Source organism: Monodon monoceros, unplaced genomic scaffold (genome assembly GCF_005190385.1).
Source record: "Monodon monoceros isolate NGI ecotype Baffin Bay Population unplaced genomic scaffold, NGI_Narwhal_1 Super_Scaffold_18, whole genome shotgun sequence".
Lineage (NCBI taxonomy): Eukaryota > Metazoa > Chordata > Mammalia > Artiodactyla > Monodontidae > Monodon > Monodon monoceros.
Window position 1 is genome coordinate 123,857,367 of NW_021703774.1, and position 20,082 is coordinate 123,877,448.

A 20,082-nucleotide genomic window follows, 5' to 3' on the forward strand; every position below is an offset into this window, starting at 1 on the left:
ATTAAAATAATTAGTACCCAAGGCAATATTTAATAAGAATCTATGTCTATGAAAAAACAATCCAGCAGAACCAAGACTTAGTTCCTTCTTTGGATAAACAAGATTCTTTCTTGTGTCACCTTCTCTCCTCCAAAGAGTAAGTATACTCTTTCATACTTACAAGAGTATGAAAAAGTCCCCAAACTTCCAATTGTTTGAAATATTCATGTTGTGTCTTTCTCAAACGTCTGGGCAGTGAAACTTGTGTACAAAGATACAGCCTATTTCTTGATTTAAAAAGTATGAACTAGATTTCTTGTTTTCAGTCACTCAAAGTAAACTGTGTAGACATTTGCAAGAGCAAACAGAGAAGAATTTCTGAAAATGTAAGATGCAAAGGTATCATTTTTAGGATCCCAGAGGCATCTGCTTCCAATCAGTATGCTCTGGCCAGTCAGTTGTCCAATGTGAACCATCACAATTAGCTTATATCGTGGAATCATCAAGTCCTTGACCTGGGCTTTAATAACCTAGAAATTAAAAGCAAAAAAAAAATCCTCACTTAGTCACATTGAAATGTAAGAGTCTTAATTTTCCTCATAAATATAGTGGATTTAATTGAAGAAAACAGCGTGATACATTTTGGATCCCTTTTTTTTTTTTTTTTTTTTTTGTGGTACACGGGCCTCTCACTGTTGTGGCCTCTCCCGTTGCGGAGCACAGGCTCTGGACGCGCAGGCTCAGCGGCCATGGCTCACGGGCCCAGCCGCTCCGCGGCATGTGGGATCTTGCCAGACCGGGGCACGAACCCGTGTCCCCTGCATCGGCAGGCGGACACTCAACCACTGCGCCACCAGGGAAGCCCTTGGATCCTTTTTACTGTTGTAGAATGGTAGCTATAATTTCCTTCAAGCACTGGCTTCACAAGACAGGACATTTAGGGACAAAATGATAGCCCAAGCAAGAAATCTACGTTTTCTAAGGCACATGGAAAAATGATAATCCAGAGAATAGAGTTTAATGGATTTATTACATTCTTTGAAAATCTATGTTGAGATGGCTTCCCTTCAAAGAATGTTGGCATTTGAGTTATACCCTCTTGTTCATGTCTAATTAAGGGACCATACAGCTGGAGTCTCCTGTAATATGACTAATCGTGAATGCTTATTAGAGAGTTTGTAATAAAAAAGAAAGTAGAGAAAACCTGATGGAGTGCCAGCATTTTACTTGATAAAAATAGAAAGGTATTTAAAGGCCACAATGTTTGCATTTGATGGCATACAAAGAAGGTGACTTGGGGAAGAAAAAATGATTATTAAAGTGTATTTTTTACAATAAAAATTTTTAAATAAATGGGGCAGTTTTATATATTTCTTAAACAGAATACATGCAAGTGATGCATATAATAATTGTATTAGACAAAGGCTTTTTACACACACACAGACACACATAGAATATGACCTAATAAATATTTTTATAAAATAAAAATAAGCAGTTTTACTGCTACTGCAAATTAATTGCCTTCATCAAAAAGTAGGGGGTTGTGCTTTCAACAAATATTCTCATCATAGTTAACACTTTGGGAAATCACACGCATACCTCAGAAATCGTTTTAGTCATCTGTCTACAGAGCTCTGGTTCATATTTTTCTTCTTGTAGGTAGTTAGTTAACACATCTTTCAGAATATGATTGACAATGACAACAGGAAAATGTTTGGTAGGACCTGAAAATACAGATGGAATTTCTTTCAAAGAAGTAATTTCAAATCATATCCATCCACCCCATAGCTTTATTGAAAGCGGGGTCTGAGAAGGGAACTAGATCCCAGAAGAGCCATGTGGAGAGGGCTCCCTTAAGAGTAGCTTATGTCCTTCTGTTGATAGATGCAAACAGCCCAAGATGAGCCCAAAGGCAAGGGTTCACACTCCTCTCTTCCTGCTGAAGTTTCCCTATGGCTGAACTTAACCAGAAGGTGACAGCCCGTGCCTAGAGTTGAGTTAGGTCAGCCTCCTGGGGCTCAGTTAATAGTATTTTTATTTTGATGATTATACATGAATTGTTCAATTAAATTTAAATCAGCCTGGGGAATGAATGTGGACAAGTAAAACAGAGACGTCTGCTACGAGTATGAAAATTAACCCCAGTATTGAGTCAGCAGGAATCTCTGTTCTACAGGAGAACAACAAGCAGTTATAAACCTATGAAGGGTTGGTCCTGGTTGCTCTTGCTTCATGGGGTCAGAGCTAGGGCACCAGCCCCAGCAGGCAAGCTCCCAGACACCTACTGTGTCACCATCCTGTGGATGTTTTAGAAGATTTCCACTTCGTACGCTAGTGAAATGAGGCTAAATTTGAGAGTGGTTTCTCCCTTCCTACTTAAGAAATTAAAAAAATGATACTACCAGCTTGGACTAAATTAAATAGACTATGTCCTTTAGATTGGTACCTCTCTTTTTCACTCCCTCCTACCAAGCACTCGTATGGCATTTACCTTAACTTGACCTGTATCATTCACACGGAACTTAATTTGGCCATGTATTATAGCGACCGTATGCATTGTTCCCTTCAGAAAATAGTAAATTCCTTCAGTGCATATATTTGTCCACCTACGCTTAATACTCCTCCCTGTGATTTGGGAACAGCATCTCCCAAATGGAAGGAACTGGTCCTCTTCCCACTCTAAACAAGTGGTTCTTTAGGCTCTACCATCATTTTCTTTGAGCCCAAGTCCAGATCATGGTTGATTGGCCCTTGATGGACTTGCCCCAAGCCAGGCCAATTAGAGTCCTTTCTTGGAATTTTTATTTTAAATTGGAGCTAGGAAAAAAAAAAAAAAGTCAGTCTCTTTTTGGTGTTAAAAGTTATGACATGTGACTCTAAGGAACTGCTGGAGGCTGTTTCTCATAGTGGGAAGGCAGCCAGGCCACGGTGAGAGAGGGAGCCTCACACAGTTTAGGGCTGGAAAGATGGAATCCCGGGGGCACCTGAGTCTCAGCTCCCACTGTCCAGCTGCACCAATGCCCTTTCTGCACTTTGCTCAGGTTTGTCTTTTTAATCTCATTAATGAGATTCTATTCTGAAAAGAATTTAAAATATGGTAGTAAACTTTTCTTTTCTCACTTCTTTGTGACCTTGGCCCTATACAGCCAGAATTATCTATTGCCTTACTCAGGCTGGGATGCTGAGAGGCAAAGAGAGAGAGTCAATATTCAGCATTTGACTTCCAAAACAAGCTCCTGAAGCTTTCAGAATCAACTAATGTGAATGCCTAAGCTTTTTTTCATTTCTTTTTTTTTAGAGAAAATTTTTTTCTTTAGGAGGAAAAAATGTCTTTAGAAATCAAAAAGCAAAGATCTGAAGAAGTATCAGGATGGAAAAAAAAAAGAAAGAGAAACTTGTCCATAAAAATAGATTTAAGAGAGAATAGATAAAAATTTGGTTATTTAATATATCTGTGTCTTAGCTTCCCAAATAGGGATAGTGATAAGAATGATCACATATTGTTTTTTGTTGGGATTAAATGAGACGAAGTATTTAAAATGCTCAGAACAGTGCCTGCCACACAAAAAAGCCACTCATTAGAGCTTTGTTATTTAAGAGTGTTGTAGCTGTTATTGTTGCTACCTTATTCTGAGCAAAGAGACAGGGATTGCTCTTGCTGAGAAGGCAGCAAGATGGGCAACAGTGTAAAGGAGGGATGTAGTGAGGCCTCCACAGGCGGGAAGGACCCTGTAGGGTGGAGCAAAGTCAGCACTGAGAGACTGGCAGACTCTGTCCAACAAAGCCTCTGGTGACAGGGCCTGCTCATCTCACGGGAGTTGAGTTCAAACGATGTCTCTCTCTCTGTCTTTAGATTCTATTTTTCAATAATTGGCTTCAGGTGGACTGTCTCGATGTGGCAGCAAAGATGGCCCCCTATAGCCCTTGTGTGACGTGGTGCTCACAGTGTTTTTAAAAAATCAGGTACCTCTATAGTCATTGCTCCAGAAAAAGTCCTGTGGCGAACTCATTCCATACTTAATAGGAAATTATGTTGGATATCATAGAAGGCTTTTCTTCTTAGTGATCTAAGGTGAAGACCTAGAGTCAGTCAGTTTGAGAAGCAATAACATACTGAATGGGGAAGCAATTTAAATACAATAGTTCATTTAATTCTCACAGTATCCCTAGATGTGTGGACTATTATCCCTACTTGCAGATGAAGAAACTGAGATTCAAGGATGCTGAGTCCCTTGCTCAAACATCATTTATTTAGGAATAGGCAAAATGAGTGTTCAGATTCATATACATTGGACCCTACAGCTCGTATTTTCTTCTGTACTCATGTTTCAGTAATTAATTAATGGGAAGAGGTAAGTGGCTTTTATTATAAGAAATATGTTTTCATTCTTCCATTCCCCCTTTTTAAAAATTATGATCTATCTCATTCTTGGTGGCTGTAATTACTTAGATAAAGGGAGGACAAACATGCTAAACATTTAAGATGTGTTTACATGATGCATGTGAAAAAGTAAACACAGTGATACTGGTGATTGAATTTTTCCTCACTCTTCTGGTCAGTATTCATTGTATAGATAGGAGAAAATCTTTGCCAAAGGCCCACAGACTACCTTCTTTCAGATGCAAAATAAACCCAGAAACAAGTGGAAGTAGAAATACATTTTTGATTATTAACAAAATAGCTAGTTAAATGCTTTAAAAATGGATTGTCATGTATAAAAGACTTTAATCACAAAAGAATAATTCACATGACTTTCTGAAAGAAAATATGGAAAATACTTTATACTAAGCTATTTCTAAAATTACTTTTCTAACTTGCTTCAACACTCAGTACTTCTAAAACTGATTAGACAGTTTAGTTTATTTGGAGAAATGTTATGAAAATAGATCCTTTTGAAGAAGAAACACAGGGCTTCATATTTCAAATGCTTTATCTTGTGAAAATCAGATTCAAAGCCTTCTAGCATGCAGAGCCCAGAGTCATAGGCACCGAATGGCAAAGCTCTTTTAGTTACAGGAAGACCTGACCCAAGCTTACTTTGCCTAACTGAAAAGTCTAAGAGTACACAGCTGGATGTATGTCGTGGTCTCAGGCCTCATGTGAGGGCAAGATGGCCAAAGCTGCCATAAGCCCTTATTCTTTCCAGTTTCAGGATATGAACTGCTTCTTCAACAGCCCAAACAACATTCTCTGAATTGAACCTCAAAGGCTTTGACGGCCTTGACCAAATCCCCAAATCAGTCACTGTTACATCTCTGAAGCCAGTGTCAGCTTCAGGAGGATGCTATGGACCAAAAGTGATAATGATGGCAGTGGTCGGGCTCCCCCAAAGGAAACTGGGTCAGGCTACCAGAAGGAGTATAAATGTATCTTGGTTGGCAGGAATATTAGTTGTCTACCATAGGCACTGTGAAAATACCAGTAGACAGACTAATTATGGAGCCTTATACTCCATGTCATCTTGGGGATTACTGTAGAAAACTGGCTAGAAGGCCTAATGGGATGTACTGATGGTCTATAATTTTCCTGAGGTTAACTGACCACAGATGAAACCACTCTGGCCCATGGAGTCTTCCTTTGGTCACTGGTAAGTCTCTGCAGAATTTCTATACAGCAGTAATTATATGTGGATCCAGATAATAGTGAGAAGGTACTCATTTAGAGAAAGCAAGCAGTTCTATGAAGAAATGTGAATGGGGAATGATAGTCACTGTGGACTCCACCTGGAGTATAGGGGCAGGTGCAAAGATTTTTGTTTTCAAAGACCCAAAACCTCTGCGGGAAAAGATAAACATCTCTGTCAACAGGGGACCAGGAATCATTTGCCTTTGTCTTAAGGCTTTTTTCTCCACCCATCAGCAACCTTGGTTGGTTTTGTTTGATAAAACTATAGTGCATATCTCTTTCATTTAACTCAAGTAGATATAAAAAACTCCACAAGAAATACCCAATGAACTCCTTAATTCAGTAATACAACTACACCTCAGTGCCGCCCAGTGACTTGCTTGGTATTTAGAAAATACTGATAAAGAAAAGTAGGCAATGGATACTGGTCCCACTTTGCAGAGGAAGAAATTAAAGCAATACCAGATCACCCAATTAATTAAGATCCCTTATATTGTGCTAGCATTGAAGATAATGCCAGGTTATCAGATATTATTTTAAGTAAATATCACCCATAAAATTAGAAGTCTTAAATAGGATGGAGTGATAAAATAACACACCCAGTTGGTAGGTGTTTTCCATCTGAACTGCGAGGTGAGAGGCATCTTCATGCTGGCTAGGTTCATCCATATAAGACACTGTACTCAGAGAGCTAAAAGCAAGGAGAAAACAAATTTCAACAGTTACTATAACAATAATAGCAAAACACCATGTTGCTCTTAGCAAAGATGTGACAGAAGTTTTATATTTTCTCTAAAAATATTTCAAGCAAGTCCCCTGTAAATATCCTGGTAATACATTTAAAGTCTAAAACATTTTAGAGATGGAAATATTACCAGTGTAGAGAAGTCACTTGGAGCAGGTCTCAATATAGTGGTTGAAGCCCAGTGCAGTGCCTGGGGCATTTGATTAACACGAAAGTATTCACGGGTTGTTCCATCTGTGGGCTAATGGAGTATGTACAGTCAGCCCTTCGCATCCAGGGATTCACCCAGTCACGTATTTCAGTTGGTTAAATCCGCGGATGCGGAACCCATGGATATGGAGGACCAACTGCACTGCGCCATTTTATATAAGGGACTTGAGCATCCACTGCTTTTGGTGTCCATGGGGGGCTCCCGGAACCAATGCTCAGCAGATACCGAGGGCCGACTGTACATGTTTCAAAAGCTATTGTCAATTGCATCTCTACTGCAGGTGCAAAAGTCTCTCCTCAAAGTGGACAGAACTCACAAAAGGGACTGGGGATTAAGTGAGGAAGCTTAAAATGTTGGGCAACAAGCTCTTTACATACATGGGGGATTATAAGGAGTTTACTATTAAATGTACCTCACAAAGTCCCTTTAGTAGAAAAAAGAAAAACGAGAAACTCATCTACATGATGAGGGGAACTGCAATTCACCCAAACTATAGTAATCAATAAGCATCAATCACCCTTTTCAACATTAAGAAAGGGTTTTGGCTTGGTTACCAAGGCAATATAAGCTTATCCAGGTGCTGAACAGGAGACTCAAATGAAGAGTAACCCCTAAAGTCCCTCCAGCACTACTTAATCAGAGAAAATTCAGCTGTCACTAATGGCAGTCTCAGATCTCTACCCCAGTTCTCTCCACCTGTGAAACGGAGGTTAAGACAGATATTTCAAAGGAGATGATATAACGGTGTGTGTGTGTGTGAGTGTGTGTGTGTGTTTTCAGAGTGATTACTTTTATAAGCAGGCTAAGTGTTTGCTTTAATTAAATGAGAATGAGATATTTGTTCTTAATCTTTGGGGACTTTATTTTCTCTCTGCAAGGAGTTTTAAATACTTAGTTCTGAGCTGTTGGGAGTTAGTGAGCTTCCTGCAAATTGCTATTTTAAGAAAATCATGGATATTATATTTTTAAAGTCATTTAATACACTTTAAACAATAAATTAAGGTTTACCCACCCAGCCCAAGAAAGTGATGTAAGACATTACGGCTGCTTTTCCACAATGGATTTCTGGATTAGTGAGTTAGTCTCCATTCTTATAACACCTGCTTTCCTCAATTTTCTGCTGCCCTTTGAAGTAGCAACCAACCTATTTAGCCACGTTGGCTGCAGGTGTTGTGAGCAGCGCCAAAGATGGTAACTTCTGCTTAGAAAAACCAATGTTGCATAAGCCCCTTGATTTTAAGATAAGCCAGGCTGCCCCAATATTGTATATGCTACTTTTTTTCTGCAAAATATTTTCCATCAATTGTCTCATTTTATCTTTAAAATACCCCCTTTAAGGAAGTAAAAGAGTCATTATTCTGCCCATGTCAGCGATAAAGGGAACTGGCAAAGTGCTTAACTGCATACACATACGAAAGGCAGACTTAGATTTCAAATACTCTGTTTACCTCTGTAACAAAGTTTCATATATGGTCATACCTGATAGAATGGAAATAGGGGCAATGACTACCTGAAATAATTGCTGCAATTAAAAGTTACTTGCACAAACATAAGAAGATATTAATAAAACCCTATTTCTTTTCTACTAAACGCCATATTAAAAACTCATAGAAGGAGAAGTAGAGTTTGTATAAAACTCAAATTAGCAGAGTTAGAAGTCTAACACAAAAAAGCAAGTAATGATTTTTTGCTTTGGATACTATTGCTTTGTTATTGCCATGTTACTAAAAAAATGATATCCAGTGCCGTTTGTAATATTATCAGTATGATATTGGTAACTGTCATAAGGGCAGCTTCAAAACCCCATTGGCTGAAGATTGATGTGCAAATAGAAAGTTCTTTAGAGTGACTTTTTTTTTGAAATACTGAAGGTGATTTCGTACAGTGCCTTTTTATTTCTACAGCAATCTGTAAACCGTGTATGCTCATTGTAAAAATTTCAAAGTGTACAGGAAAGTATAAAGAACAAAGTAAAGTTACACAAAAAATTACTAACCTCAGTGATTATCTAACCACTCTTAATGTTAAAAAAACTTTTCAGACATGATTTTACATATGGGATCTACTATAGATGCCATTTTTTTTTCACTCAGAAATATGTAGCAGATAACTATGTCAATAAATAGTAATCTGCATCCATGTTTTAAATATCAAGACAGTATTTAATTTATGAACATACTGCATTTTAGTTAAACAGGCCATTTAGGTTGTTTTCAATATTCCATCATTATAAAGAAAACTATAATGACCATTGTGGCAGGGACTCATTTGCTTTCCAATGTTCTCTTCTTCCTTGGTAGCAATACCAGAAGTTTGTGGGAATATTTCTCTCCAAATTGAAGACAAATGCTTGGACTCTTTAGTGCTACTGGGGCCATGTGGCTTATGAGCCAATAAGATGTAAGTGGAAGTTATGGGTGAAAATTCTGAGAGAATTCAACCAAGTCAACCAGCAGGGGCCTGTTCATGACTGGACCATGGATATGATGGCAAGAGCTCAGCAGCTATCTTGGGTCTTGAGATGACGTTATGGATTGTAGATCAGAAGCTAGAAGACTAGTCCTTCTAGACTTCTTTTATGTAAGAGAAAATATATTTCTATTTTGTTTAAGCCACTGTTTTTATTTTTTATAAAAAGATTTTTATAAGAAGCATTAGATATAACTGATACAAATTTTAACTGATACAGAGTTTGGAAGTGGGATGCTGCAAGTAATAGAGCACAAAACTTGGAGTTAATTTTGTGGAAGAGACGGGGCTTTGGGGAGTGAGATTTCAGATATTTCAGATATATTAACCTGGCTTCCCTTATCATGCAGAAGGAAAATATTTGGTTAGTCTATTGATTTCTGTACATTGGAAATCTAACCATGTATCAACCAAGACTATAATTTCATGTAAGTTATAGAAAAATTTTACTTTTTTAAAAACCCTATTTATGGTATTTTTTGAAACTGATATCTGATAGTTCCTATATTAGAATGAGATGCCTTGGAAGAAGGGAGAGAGAAAAGAGAGTAAGTTGAACAGAAAAAATACAATATATATTGCATGAAAAAAGACAAAAAGAAGACACAAAATATTAAAAATGCTTGCAATTACCAATGTCAGTTCAGAATACTGACTTAGAAAAACATGTACATATTTTCTATTGATAAACAGCTTTATTCAAGCCCTTTGAAATTTTTAAACATAAAAATGTGAGCTGCTTCAAAGAGCAAATTTATAATTTTAATTACCAGTGCTGTATTCACAGCACAACAAATTTATTGGGTATATTTCACATTACACGTGGATGAGTTTCTGTTGCCTATGACCAGGCCTTCCCTAGTTTATAATAATAATCCTTCTTAGATACATGATCTCACTGCGAATGGAACGCTGTAGTTGATTTTTTTAAATGTGAAAAATGTTCTTGCTGTCTATGTGTTTCATCAGCTTGTTGGCATTTATGGAAGAAAAGGATTTCAACTGGCAAAATGTGCCCAAAGGAATTGTAAAGTTTTAGGCAGGAAGGTAGTTTAAAAGTAAAAGCAGGAAAACTGAAAGTCTGGTGTAAACTGCTGGTGAAAACAGTGAACAAATGAACTAATACTATTCTAGAGAGAAGAGTAACAATTTGTAACCAATATAAATTTCCATTAATACTTGGAATCACATGTACCATTGCTCAGCACAGACTTGAAATTAGCCTGGTTGTGGAAATAGCTGCATGAAATTGGTACACAATAACAAAAGTAACTCTCTTACATTGTGTCCCATGCTAACCCAACAGCCTGTGTTATGATTATGCAGAAAAGAGCCAAAAAAATTAGCTAGGGAGTTGGAATATGTTTATTTTTCATGAAATTCAGTTTTCCTGAAAACATCTTACAAATTTGCATGCTGACCATTCCTTGAATTACACAGAATAGGTACAAGGCATGTCTTATTGTCATGATGGTTGGAGATAGAAACAATGTCAATTAAATCTCACCAGCCATAATACCATCTAATTATTATTAAGAATTCATTTCCAGACATTTTCACTGCCATTATGCCTTAGATGTTTTAAGCTGCAGTAAGAGATAATGTTTGAATAGATAGCTAGCCTTGAAGCCATTCATTTAGCAGCTTAAGAAGGTCACACTATCACCTCTTTCTTCGATTTGTAACTGTGAAATGCCTGGAACTACCGTATTTTGAATGGAATCATTTAAGCATGACCCTCTCTTATTTTTTAAAATCTGTTGTTAAAGTCACGTGCTGCCTCCCAGCGGGGTTATTTCAGAGAGCACAGAGAAAAAGAAGGCTTCAGGGTATAAATTTGTACATTTGTTCTTTTCTTTTTGCTTCATTCTTTCAACAGCTATTTATTGCCCACCTTGTGGCAGGCAAAGTGGGAAGTACTGGGAATAAAAAGGAAAATAAGACTTCCTGTGCTGGAGACACAAGATGTAGAAAACAATATAAAATATGCATCAAAACTCACTTGGGGGTTTCCCTGGTGGCGCAGCGGTGGGAGTCCGCCTGCTGATGCGGGGAACGCCGGTTCGTGCCCCGGTCCGGGAGGATCCCACGTGCCGCGGAGCAGCTGGGCCCGTGGGCCATGGCCGCTGGGCCTGCGCGTCCGGAGCCTGTGCTCCGTGGCGGGAGAGGCCACAGCAGTGAGAGGCCCGCGTACCGCAAAAAAACCCTCACTTGTGAACTTTCCACCTCAAAATGTCTATGGACATTTTTATGACTATTATGCTTAAGATCAAAAGCGTACCAACTCTTCCCCCATCAGTGGAAGGTACAAGTTGTCTGTTAAGGTAATTTAGTGGTGTGTAGCCAGTTAGTTTTATAGCAGTATTGCTGGATTTTTACATAGTTTTAAGATATTTTATTCACATTATGGGTCCCATCTTACAAGTAAGAGAAAGGTTGTAATGGAAACAAAAGTCAAGATATGTTTTCAAAAATGAAAGAGGAGAGAAAATGACATGATATGTGTTCTTGTGGGATACATTTTTAAGAGTAGGAATGATTCTGAAGGACAAAGAATGAACCATGCAACCTGTGAAAAGTCTAGCTCTGAAGCGATTGAAGATAATCCAGGAAATGTGACTGACAAAGTAGAACAAATTTGAGTGGGTGAATAGAAAGTCAGAGTTAGTGTCTGAAGCCCACTGTTGGATTTCTTTATTCAAGAGAAGGTGAGGTTAAGGTCAAGAGCAGCTGACGAAACTTCTGTTGCAGCTCCTGGATGAATGCACAGTTCAAAGTCGCATTACCCTTGGCAATCATCAGAGAGGTGAGGCTGGGAGTGTGTGTGCCATGGTTACCTCCACAGTGCCATGGAGATCATCAAGGAGTGTCGTCTATCCCAACAGATGTTCAACACAAATGATAATGTTCTTCTTCTTTTTTAATAGGTGCACAATGGAATGTTTCAGCAAGAAGGTAAAGTATACCTTGTTTTAAAAATTTGAACGAACATTTTTCTTTTTGCTGTAAATGCATCTTTTGTCTGCAAGATGAAAGCCCTTAGTCACCCTGAACTTACATACTCGGACCTGTGAACCTAACCTGTTTGTGTTCAGGAATTAGGATAATGCAATAATTATTCATTCTACTGTCAAAAAATATTTATTGAGTGACTGCTATGTGCCAGGTGCTATTCTAGGTCCCTGGGATATAAAAAACAAACAAAAAAAACCCCCAAAACAACAACAACAACAAAAACCAAAAAAACCCAGAAAACAAAAACAAACTAAAATCTCTGCCCTCATGGAACCTAGTGAAAAGAGACAGAAAAAAGACAATAAAATACTAAACAAGTAAGTTATATGCTATGTTAGAAGATGATAAATGCTACATGGAAAAGGGGAGCTTAGTTAAAGGAGCTTGAAAGTGGATGGGAGAGAGGCAGTTGTGTATAATTTTAAACAGAATGATCAAGATAGATCTCCCTGAGCAAAGAGTTGGAGGAGGTGAGGAAATGAGCCATGTTGATGTCGGAGGGAAGGGTGTGTTGGGGGAGAGGAAAGCACATGCATAGGCTGCGAGCAGAAGGCTGCCTGGTAGTTTTGAAGAAGTGCATAGAGGCCAGAGTAGCTGGAGAAGAGGCAGCAAGCAGGAGGGTGGAAGGAGATGAGGTTACCAGGGTGTCAGGTAGCTGGACAATGTAGAGTTTTGTGGGCCATCTTAAAATCTTGGCTTTTACTCTGATAAAGTGGAAGACTTTATAGAGTTTTGAGCAGAGGAATAGCAAGATCCATGTTATATTTTACAATGATAACTCCATATGTCGTGCTGAGAATAGGCTGTAGGGCAGCATGTGTAAACACAGGGATTCCAGTTAGAAAGCTTTTATAGTAATCCAGGGGAGAGATGGTAGTAACTGCTAGGAAAAAAATTGTGTCTCTTCAAAATTCATAGATTGAAGCCTTAACACCCCATGTGAGTATATTGGAGATAAGGCCTTTAAAGAGATCATTAAGGTGAAATGAAGTTGTAAGGGTGAAGCCCTGAACTGATAGAACTGGGCTCCTTACGTAAAAGAAAGAAACAGCAGCGTTCTTTCCTCCATGCAAGGACACTGTGAAAAGATGGCCGTCTACAAGTCAGGAAGTGGGCCCTCACCAGAACCTAACCAAGCTGGCATCCTGATTTCAGACTTCCAGGCTCCAGGACTGTGAGAAAATAAATTCCTATTGTTAAAGCCACACAATCCGTGGTATTTTGTTATGGCAGCTCAAGCTAATACAGTGACCCAGACCAAGTTGGGGGGTAAGTGGTAAGTAGTTGGGTTGCTTTTTTAAAAAATTTATTTATTTATTTATTTATTTTTAGTTGAGTTGGGTCTTTGTTGCTGTGCGCAGGCTTTCTCTAGTTGCAGCGAGTGGGGGTTACTCTTGGTGGTGGTGTGCGGGCTTCTCATTGAGATAGCTACTCTTGTTGAGGAGCACAGGCTCTAGGCACGCAGGCTTCAGTAGTTGTGGCGTGTGGCCTCAGCAGTTGTGGCTTGCAGGCTTGGTAGTTGTGGCGCATGGGCTTAGTTGCTCCACGGCATGTGGGATCTTCCCGGACCAGGGCTCGAACCCATGTCCCCTGTATTGGCGGGCAGATTCTTAACCACTGTGCCACCAGGGAAGTCCCGGTAGTTGGGTTCTGAATATATTTTCAAAACTGATCCAACGGATCTCCTCTTGAATGGGAAGGAAGGTAGTTAAAGAGTTAAGTTGTGAGATGTTGAGTTTGCAATGTCTGCTAGGTACTGAAGTGAGGGGTCAATAGGCAGTTAGACCTATGAGTCTGGGGTTTGGGAGAGATGTGTGGGCCAGAGATATACATCTGGGGGCATAGCACCATGTCTCAGTCACTAGACTGGAGGAGATTCCCGAGGGGACAAGTGTAGGACAAGAGAAGAAGGGGACAAAGGGACAAAGTGCTCCCTGAGGCACTCCTACGTTAAGAAATTGGGGAGAAGAGGAGGGACCAGTGGAGAAGACTGAGAAGGACTGACCACTGCATCAGCAATGTGAAAGTCATTATGATCTTGACAAGGGCAATGCCACAAGTTCAGGGACAGTCTATTTTGTTCACCACTGCATCTTTGGCATATAGCACAATGCCAGTAACCCAGGCAACAAAAATGTGTTCAGTAAACAAAAGACATGATGCAGTGATGAAGTCATTGTTATTCTCATTTCATAGATAATATATTAAGACAAAGAATATTAAACAGCAGCTAGTTAACAGAAGATCAGGGATTCAAACTCAGGTCTAGTTTGATGCCAAAGTTCTATGTAATAATTATGATCAACACTTGCTCTGTTCTTTGATGTGCCAAGAACTATTCTAGTGCTTCCATGTATTATTTTAATAAATTCTCAACATGCCCAAACTGACAACTATTATTTTTATCCCATTTTGTAGAGGAAGAAACTGAGGCAAAGAAGGCTTAATAACTTATGCAAGACCAGCAGCTTGTAAGTGCTCACACTGGAATTGACCCCAGCCAGTGGTGGCAGAGCAGGCCTCTGAGTCACCCGTTCGACTCCCCAACTAAGCTCATGCTATTCCATTCACTCCTTCAAAGATACAGTTGACAACGTGGGGGTTAGGGGTGTTGACCCTCTTTGCAGTGGAAAATCTAGTAGAAGTTATGGTCGGCCCTCAGTATCCATGGTTGCATTTCCTCAGTATCCTTGATTCCACATCCACAGCTCCAACCACGGATCGTGTAGTACTGCAGTATTTACTATTGAAAAAAAATCCACGTGTAAGTGGACCTGCACAGTTCACACTTGTGTTGTACAAGGGTCAGCTGCACTGCAATAGTTAGCCAGGGCTGCCATAATGAAGTACCAAGTCTGGGAGGCTTAAACAACAGAAGTTTGCTGTCTCACACTTCTGGAGGTTAGAAGTCCGAGAACCAGGTGTTGGCTGGATTGGTTCCTTCTGAGAGCCATGAGGGAAGGATCTGTTCCAGGCCTCTCTCCTTGGCTTGTGGATGGCCATCTCCTCCCTGTGTATCTTCACATCGCCTCCCTCCAGGCCTGTTGGTGTCCAAGTTTCCTTTTCTTATAAGGACACCAGTCACATTGGTTTAGAACCCACCCTAATGAACTCACTTAAACTTAATTACCTCTTTAAATAAGAGGTAATTAAGTTTACTTCTTACTCCAAATAAGGTCACATTCAGAGGTATTGGGGATTAGGGCTTCAACGTATGAATCTGGCAGGGGTAGTGGGGTACAATTAGCTCGTAACAAATAAAAATACTTTCATGAGGTCTCTAAATTCTAGGGTCAGAGAACCACAGATTATTTGCTCTGTCATCTGGGAACTGTGATACGCTGGCCAGTCACTTTACCACAGCAAGCCTCAGTGTCCTCAGTATGGATAATAGGGCATGTATATCCCTATTTTTCTAAATACTGTTAGATTTCTTTGCTGAATGCCTATATAAGCTATTATTCTCACTAGCCTTGCCAACATTTGGTGTTATTCTCCCTTCTTATGTTTTGCCATTCAGTTGGGTGTAATATGGAATCTTGTTTTAATTTGCATTTTTCTCTTTCCAAGTGAATTTAAGCATCTCTTCACATTCTGCTTTGCCATTTGGGCTTTGCTTCTGTAAATTGCTATTTATCTCTTTTGATTATTAAAAATTGTTTTCCTCCTTTTTAAAAAAATTGTTAATATGCATGAGTTTACAAATATGTATCTTCTACTGACCTACAAACTGTGTCTATTGTATTCTTTGTTGAACAGAAATACAAGTTTTACTGTAGTTGTATTTATCAAATTTTTTTTTTGCTTTATGATTTTAGTTTTTCATTTTGGGATCTTATTTAAGAAATCTTTCCCTTCCACAGAACACAAAGATATTCTATACTTTCTTCTATTAGCTTTATAGCTTTCCACATTTCAGTCTTCCATCTGGAGTCTACCATGCAAATGGTGTAAGAATCCAGCTTCATTTTTTTTTCCATCATATAGTAAGCCAGCTTTCTCCCAAAACAATCTATTAAAAACCCATCATTTCTCATGGAAGAAATCAAAGAGGAAATAAAATAATATCTAGAAACAAATGACAATGAAAACATGATGACCCAAAACTTATGGGATGCAGCAAAAGCAGTTCTAAGAGGGAAGTTCATGGCAATACAATCCTACCTCAAGAAACAAGAAACATCTCAAATAAACAATGTAACCTTACACTTAAAGCAATTAGAGAAAGAAGAACAAAAAAACCCCCAGAGTTAGCAGAAGGAAAGAAATCATAAAGATCAGATCAGAAATAAATGAAGGAAACAATAGCAAAGATCAATAAAACTAAAGGCTGGTTCTTTGAGAAGATAAACACAATTGATAAACCATTAGCCAGACTCATGAAGAAAAAAAGGGAGAAGACTCAAATCAATAAAATTAGAAATGAAAAAGAAGTAACAACTGACACTGCAGAAATACAAAGGATCATGAGAGATTACTACAAGCAACTATATACCAATAAAATGGACAACCTGGAAGAAATGGACAATCCTTAGAAAAGCACCACCTTTGGAGACTGAACCAGGAAGGGATAGAAAATATAAACAGACCAATCACAAGCACTGAAATTGAGTCTGTGATTAAAAATCTTCCAACAACAGGGGCTTCCCTGGTGGCGCAGTGGTTGAGGGTCCGCCTGCCGATGCACGGGACACGGGTTCATGCCCCAGTCCGGGAAGATCCCACATGCCGTGGAGCGGCTGGGCCCGTAAGCCATGGCCGCTGAGCCTGCACGTCCGGAGCCTGTGTTCCGCAATGGGAGAGGCCACAACAGTGAGAGGCCTGCGTACTGTAAAAAAAAAAAAAAAAAATGTTCCAACAAGAAAAGACCAGAACCAGATGGCTTCACAGGCGAATTCTATCAAACATTTAGAGAAGAGCTAACACCTATCCTTCTCAAACTCTTCCAAAATATAGCAGAGGGAGGAACACTCCCAAACCCATTCTACAAGGCCACCATCACCTTGATACCAAAACCAAACAAAGATGTCACAAAGAAAGAAAACTACAGGCCAGTATGACTGATGAACATAGTTGCAAATATCCTCAACAAAATACTAGCAAACAGAACCCAAGAGCACATTAAAAGGATCATACACCATGAACAAGTGGGGTTTATCCCAGGAATGCAAGGATTCTCCAATATATGCAAATCAATCAATGTGATACACCATATTAACAAACTGAAGGATAGAAACCACATGATCATCTCAATAGATGCAGAAAAAGCTTTTGACAAAATTCAACACCCATTTATGATAGAAACCCTCCAGAAAGTAGGCATAGAGGGAACTTACCTCAACATAATAAAGGCCATATATGACAAACCCACAGCCAACATCATTCTCAATGGTGAAAAACTGAAACCATTTCCACTAAGATCAGGAACAAGAAAAGGTTGCCCACTCTCACCACTATTATTCAACATAGTTTTGGAAGTTTTAGCCACAGCAATCAGAGAGGAAAAAGAAATAAAAGGAATCCAAATCAGAAAAGAAGTAAAGCTGTCACTGTTTGCAGATGACATGATACTATACATAGAGAATCCTAAAGATGCTACCAGAAAACTACTAGAACCAATCAATGAATTTGGTAAAGTAGCAGGATACAAAATTAATGCACAGAAATCTCTGGCATTCCTATACACTAATGATGAAAAATCTGAAAGTGAAATTAAGAAAACACTTCCATTTACCATTGCAACACAAAGAATAAAATACCTAGGAATAAACCTATCTAAGGAGACAAAAGATCTGTATGCAGAAGACTATAAGACGCTGCTGAAAGAAATTAAAGATGATACAAACAGATGGAGAGATATACCATGATCTTGGATTGGAAGAATCAACATTGTGAAAATGACTCTACTACCCAAAGCAATCTACAGATTCAATGCAATACCTATCAAACTACCAAAGGCATTTTTCACAGAACTAGGACAAAAAATTTCACAATTTGTATGGAAACACAAAAGACCCCCAATAGCCAAAGCAATCTTGAGAAAGAAAAATGGAGCTGGAGGAATCAGGCTCCCTGACTTCAGACTATACTACAAAGATGCAGTAATCAAGACAGTATGGTACTGGCACAAAAACAGAAATATAGTTCAATGGAACGGGATAGAAAGCCCAGAAATAAACCCACACACATATGGTCACCTTATTTTTGATAAAGGAGACAAGAATATACAATGGAGAAAAGACAGCCTCTTCAATAAGTGTTGCTGGGAAAACTGGACAGCTACATGTAAAAGAATGAAATTAGAACACTCCCGAACACCATACACAAAAATAAACTCAAAATGGATTAAAGACCTAAATGTAAGGCCAGATACTATCAAACTCTTAGAGGAAAAGATAGGCAGAACACTCTATGACATAAATCACAGCAAGATCCTTTTTGACCCCCCTCCTAGAGGAATGGAAATAAAAACAAAAATAAACAAATGGGACCTAATGAACCTTCAAAGCTTTTGCACAGCAAAGGAAACCATAAACAAGACGAAAAGACAACCCTCAGAATGGGAGAAAATTGTTGCAAATGAAGCAACTGACAAAGGAGTAATCTCCAAAATTTATAAGCAGCTCATGCAGCTCAAGAACAAAAAAACAAACAACCCAATCCAAAAATGGGCAGAAGATCTAAATAGACATTTCTCCAAAGAAGATATACAGACTGCCAACAAACACATGAAAGGAGGCTCAACATCACTAATTATTAGAGGAATGCAAATCAAAACTACAATGAGATATCATCTCACACCAGTCAGAATGGCCATCATCAAAAAATCTACAAACAATACATGCTGGAGAGGGTGTGGAGAAAAGGGAACCCTCTTGCACTGTTGATGGGAATGTAAATTGATACAGCTACTGTGGCAACAGTATGGAGGTTCCTTAAAAATCTACAAATAGAACTACCATATGACCCAGGAATCCCATTACTGGGCATATACCCTGAGAAAACCATAATTCAAAAAGAGTCATGTACCAAAATGTTCATTGCAGCTCTATTTACAATTGCCAGGAGATGAGCAACCTAAGTGTCCATCAACAGATGAATGGATAAAGAAGATGTGGCACATATATAAAATGGAATATTACTTAGCCATAAAAAGAAATGAAATTGAGTTACTTGTAGTGAGGTGGATGGACCTGGAGTCTGTCATATAGAATGAAGTAAGTCAGGAAGAGAAAAACAAATTCTGTATGCTGACACATATATATGGAATCTAAAAAAATAAAAAGAAAAAACTGGTTCTGAAGAACCTAGGGGCAGGACAGGAATAAAGACACAGACGTAGAGAATGGATTGAGCACACGGGGAGGGGGAAGGGTAAGCTAGGACGAAGTGAGAGAGCGGCATGGACATATATACACTACCAAATGTAAAATAGATAGCTAGTGGGAAGCACCGCATAGCACAGGGAGATCAGCTTGGTGCTCTGTGACCACCCAGAGGGGTGGGATAGGGAGGGTGGAAGGGAAACGCAAGAGGGAGAAGATATGGGGATATATGTGTAGGTATAGCTGATTCACTTTGTTATAAAGCAGAGACTAACACACCATTGTAAAGCAATTATACTCCAATAAAGGTGTTAAAAGAAAAAACCCATCATTTACCCTTGCTCTTGTATTATGTTCTATATATTCATAGGTCTACTTCTAAAGTTTCTATGTATTCCATTGCTCTATTTGTCTATTTCTACACGTATTTGCTTATTCCTGTATTTATTATTATTTTTACTTACTACAGCTTTGTGGTATATCTTAATATCTGAGAGAGTAAATTCCTCCTCTATGCTCACTCTTCAAAGTTAACTTAGTTACTCAGAGTTCTTTCCCTATTTATAAAATTTAGAAATGGTTTTTTGAGTTTCTCAAAACGTACAAATGGGTTTTGATTGAGATATGTGCATTTGTAGATTAATTTGAGAAATTTTGATATGCTTTTGTGTTAAGCAGTTTCATCTATGAATTATTTCACCATTAATTCAAA

General features: G+C 38.7%; 1 protein-coding gene across 1 annotated transcript in view; it reads right to left on the minus strand.

Annotated features, from left to right (window-relative positions):
• Nucleotides 1-305: 305 nt before the first annotated feature.
• The window catches only part of TCTEX1D1 (Tctex1 domain containing 1), a 28,648-nt gene continuing 8,871 nt past the window's right edge, over nt 306-20,082 (minus strand). Inside the window, exons 3-5 of the mRNA XM_029231318.1 lie at nt 6,205-6,296; nt 1,579-1,703; nt 306-509 (exon numbers count right to left, since the gene is read on the minus strand). Coding sequence (XP_029087151.1) covers nt 306-509; nt 1,579-1,703; nt 6,205-6,296 — 421 coding nt within the window. The remainder of the gene's footprint in view (nt 510-1,578; nt 1,704-6,204; nt 6,297-20,082) is intronic.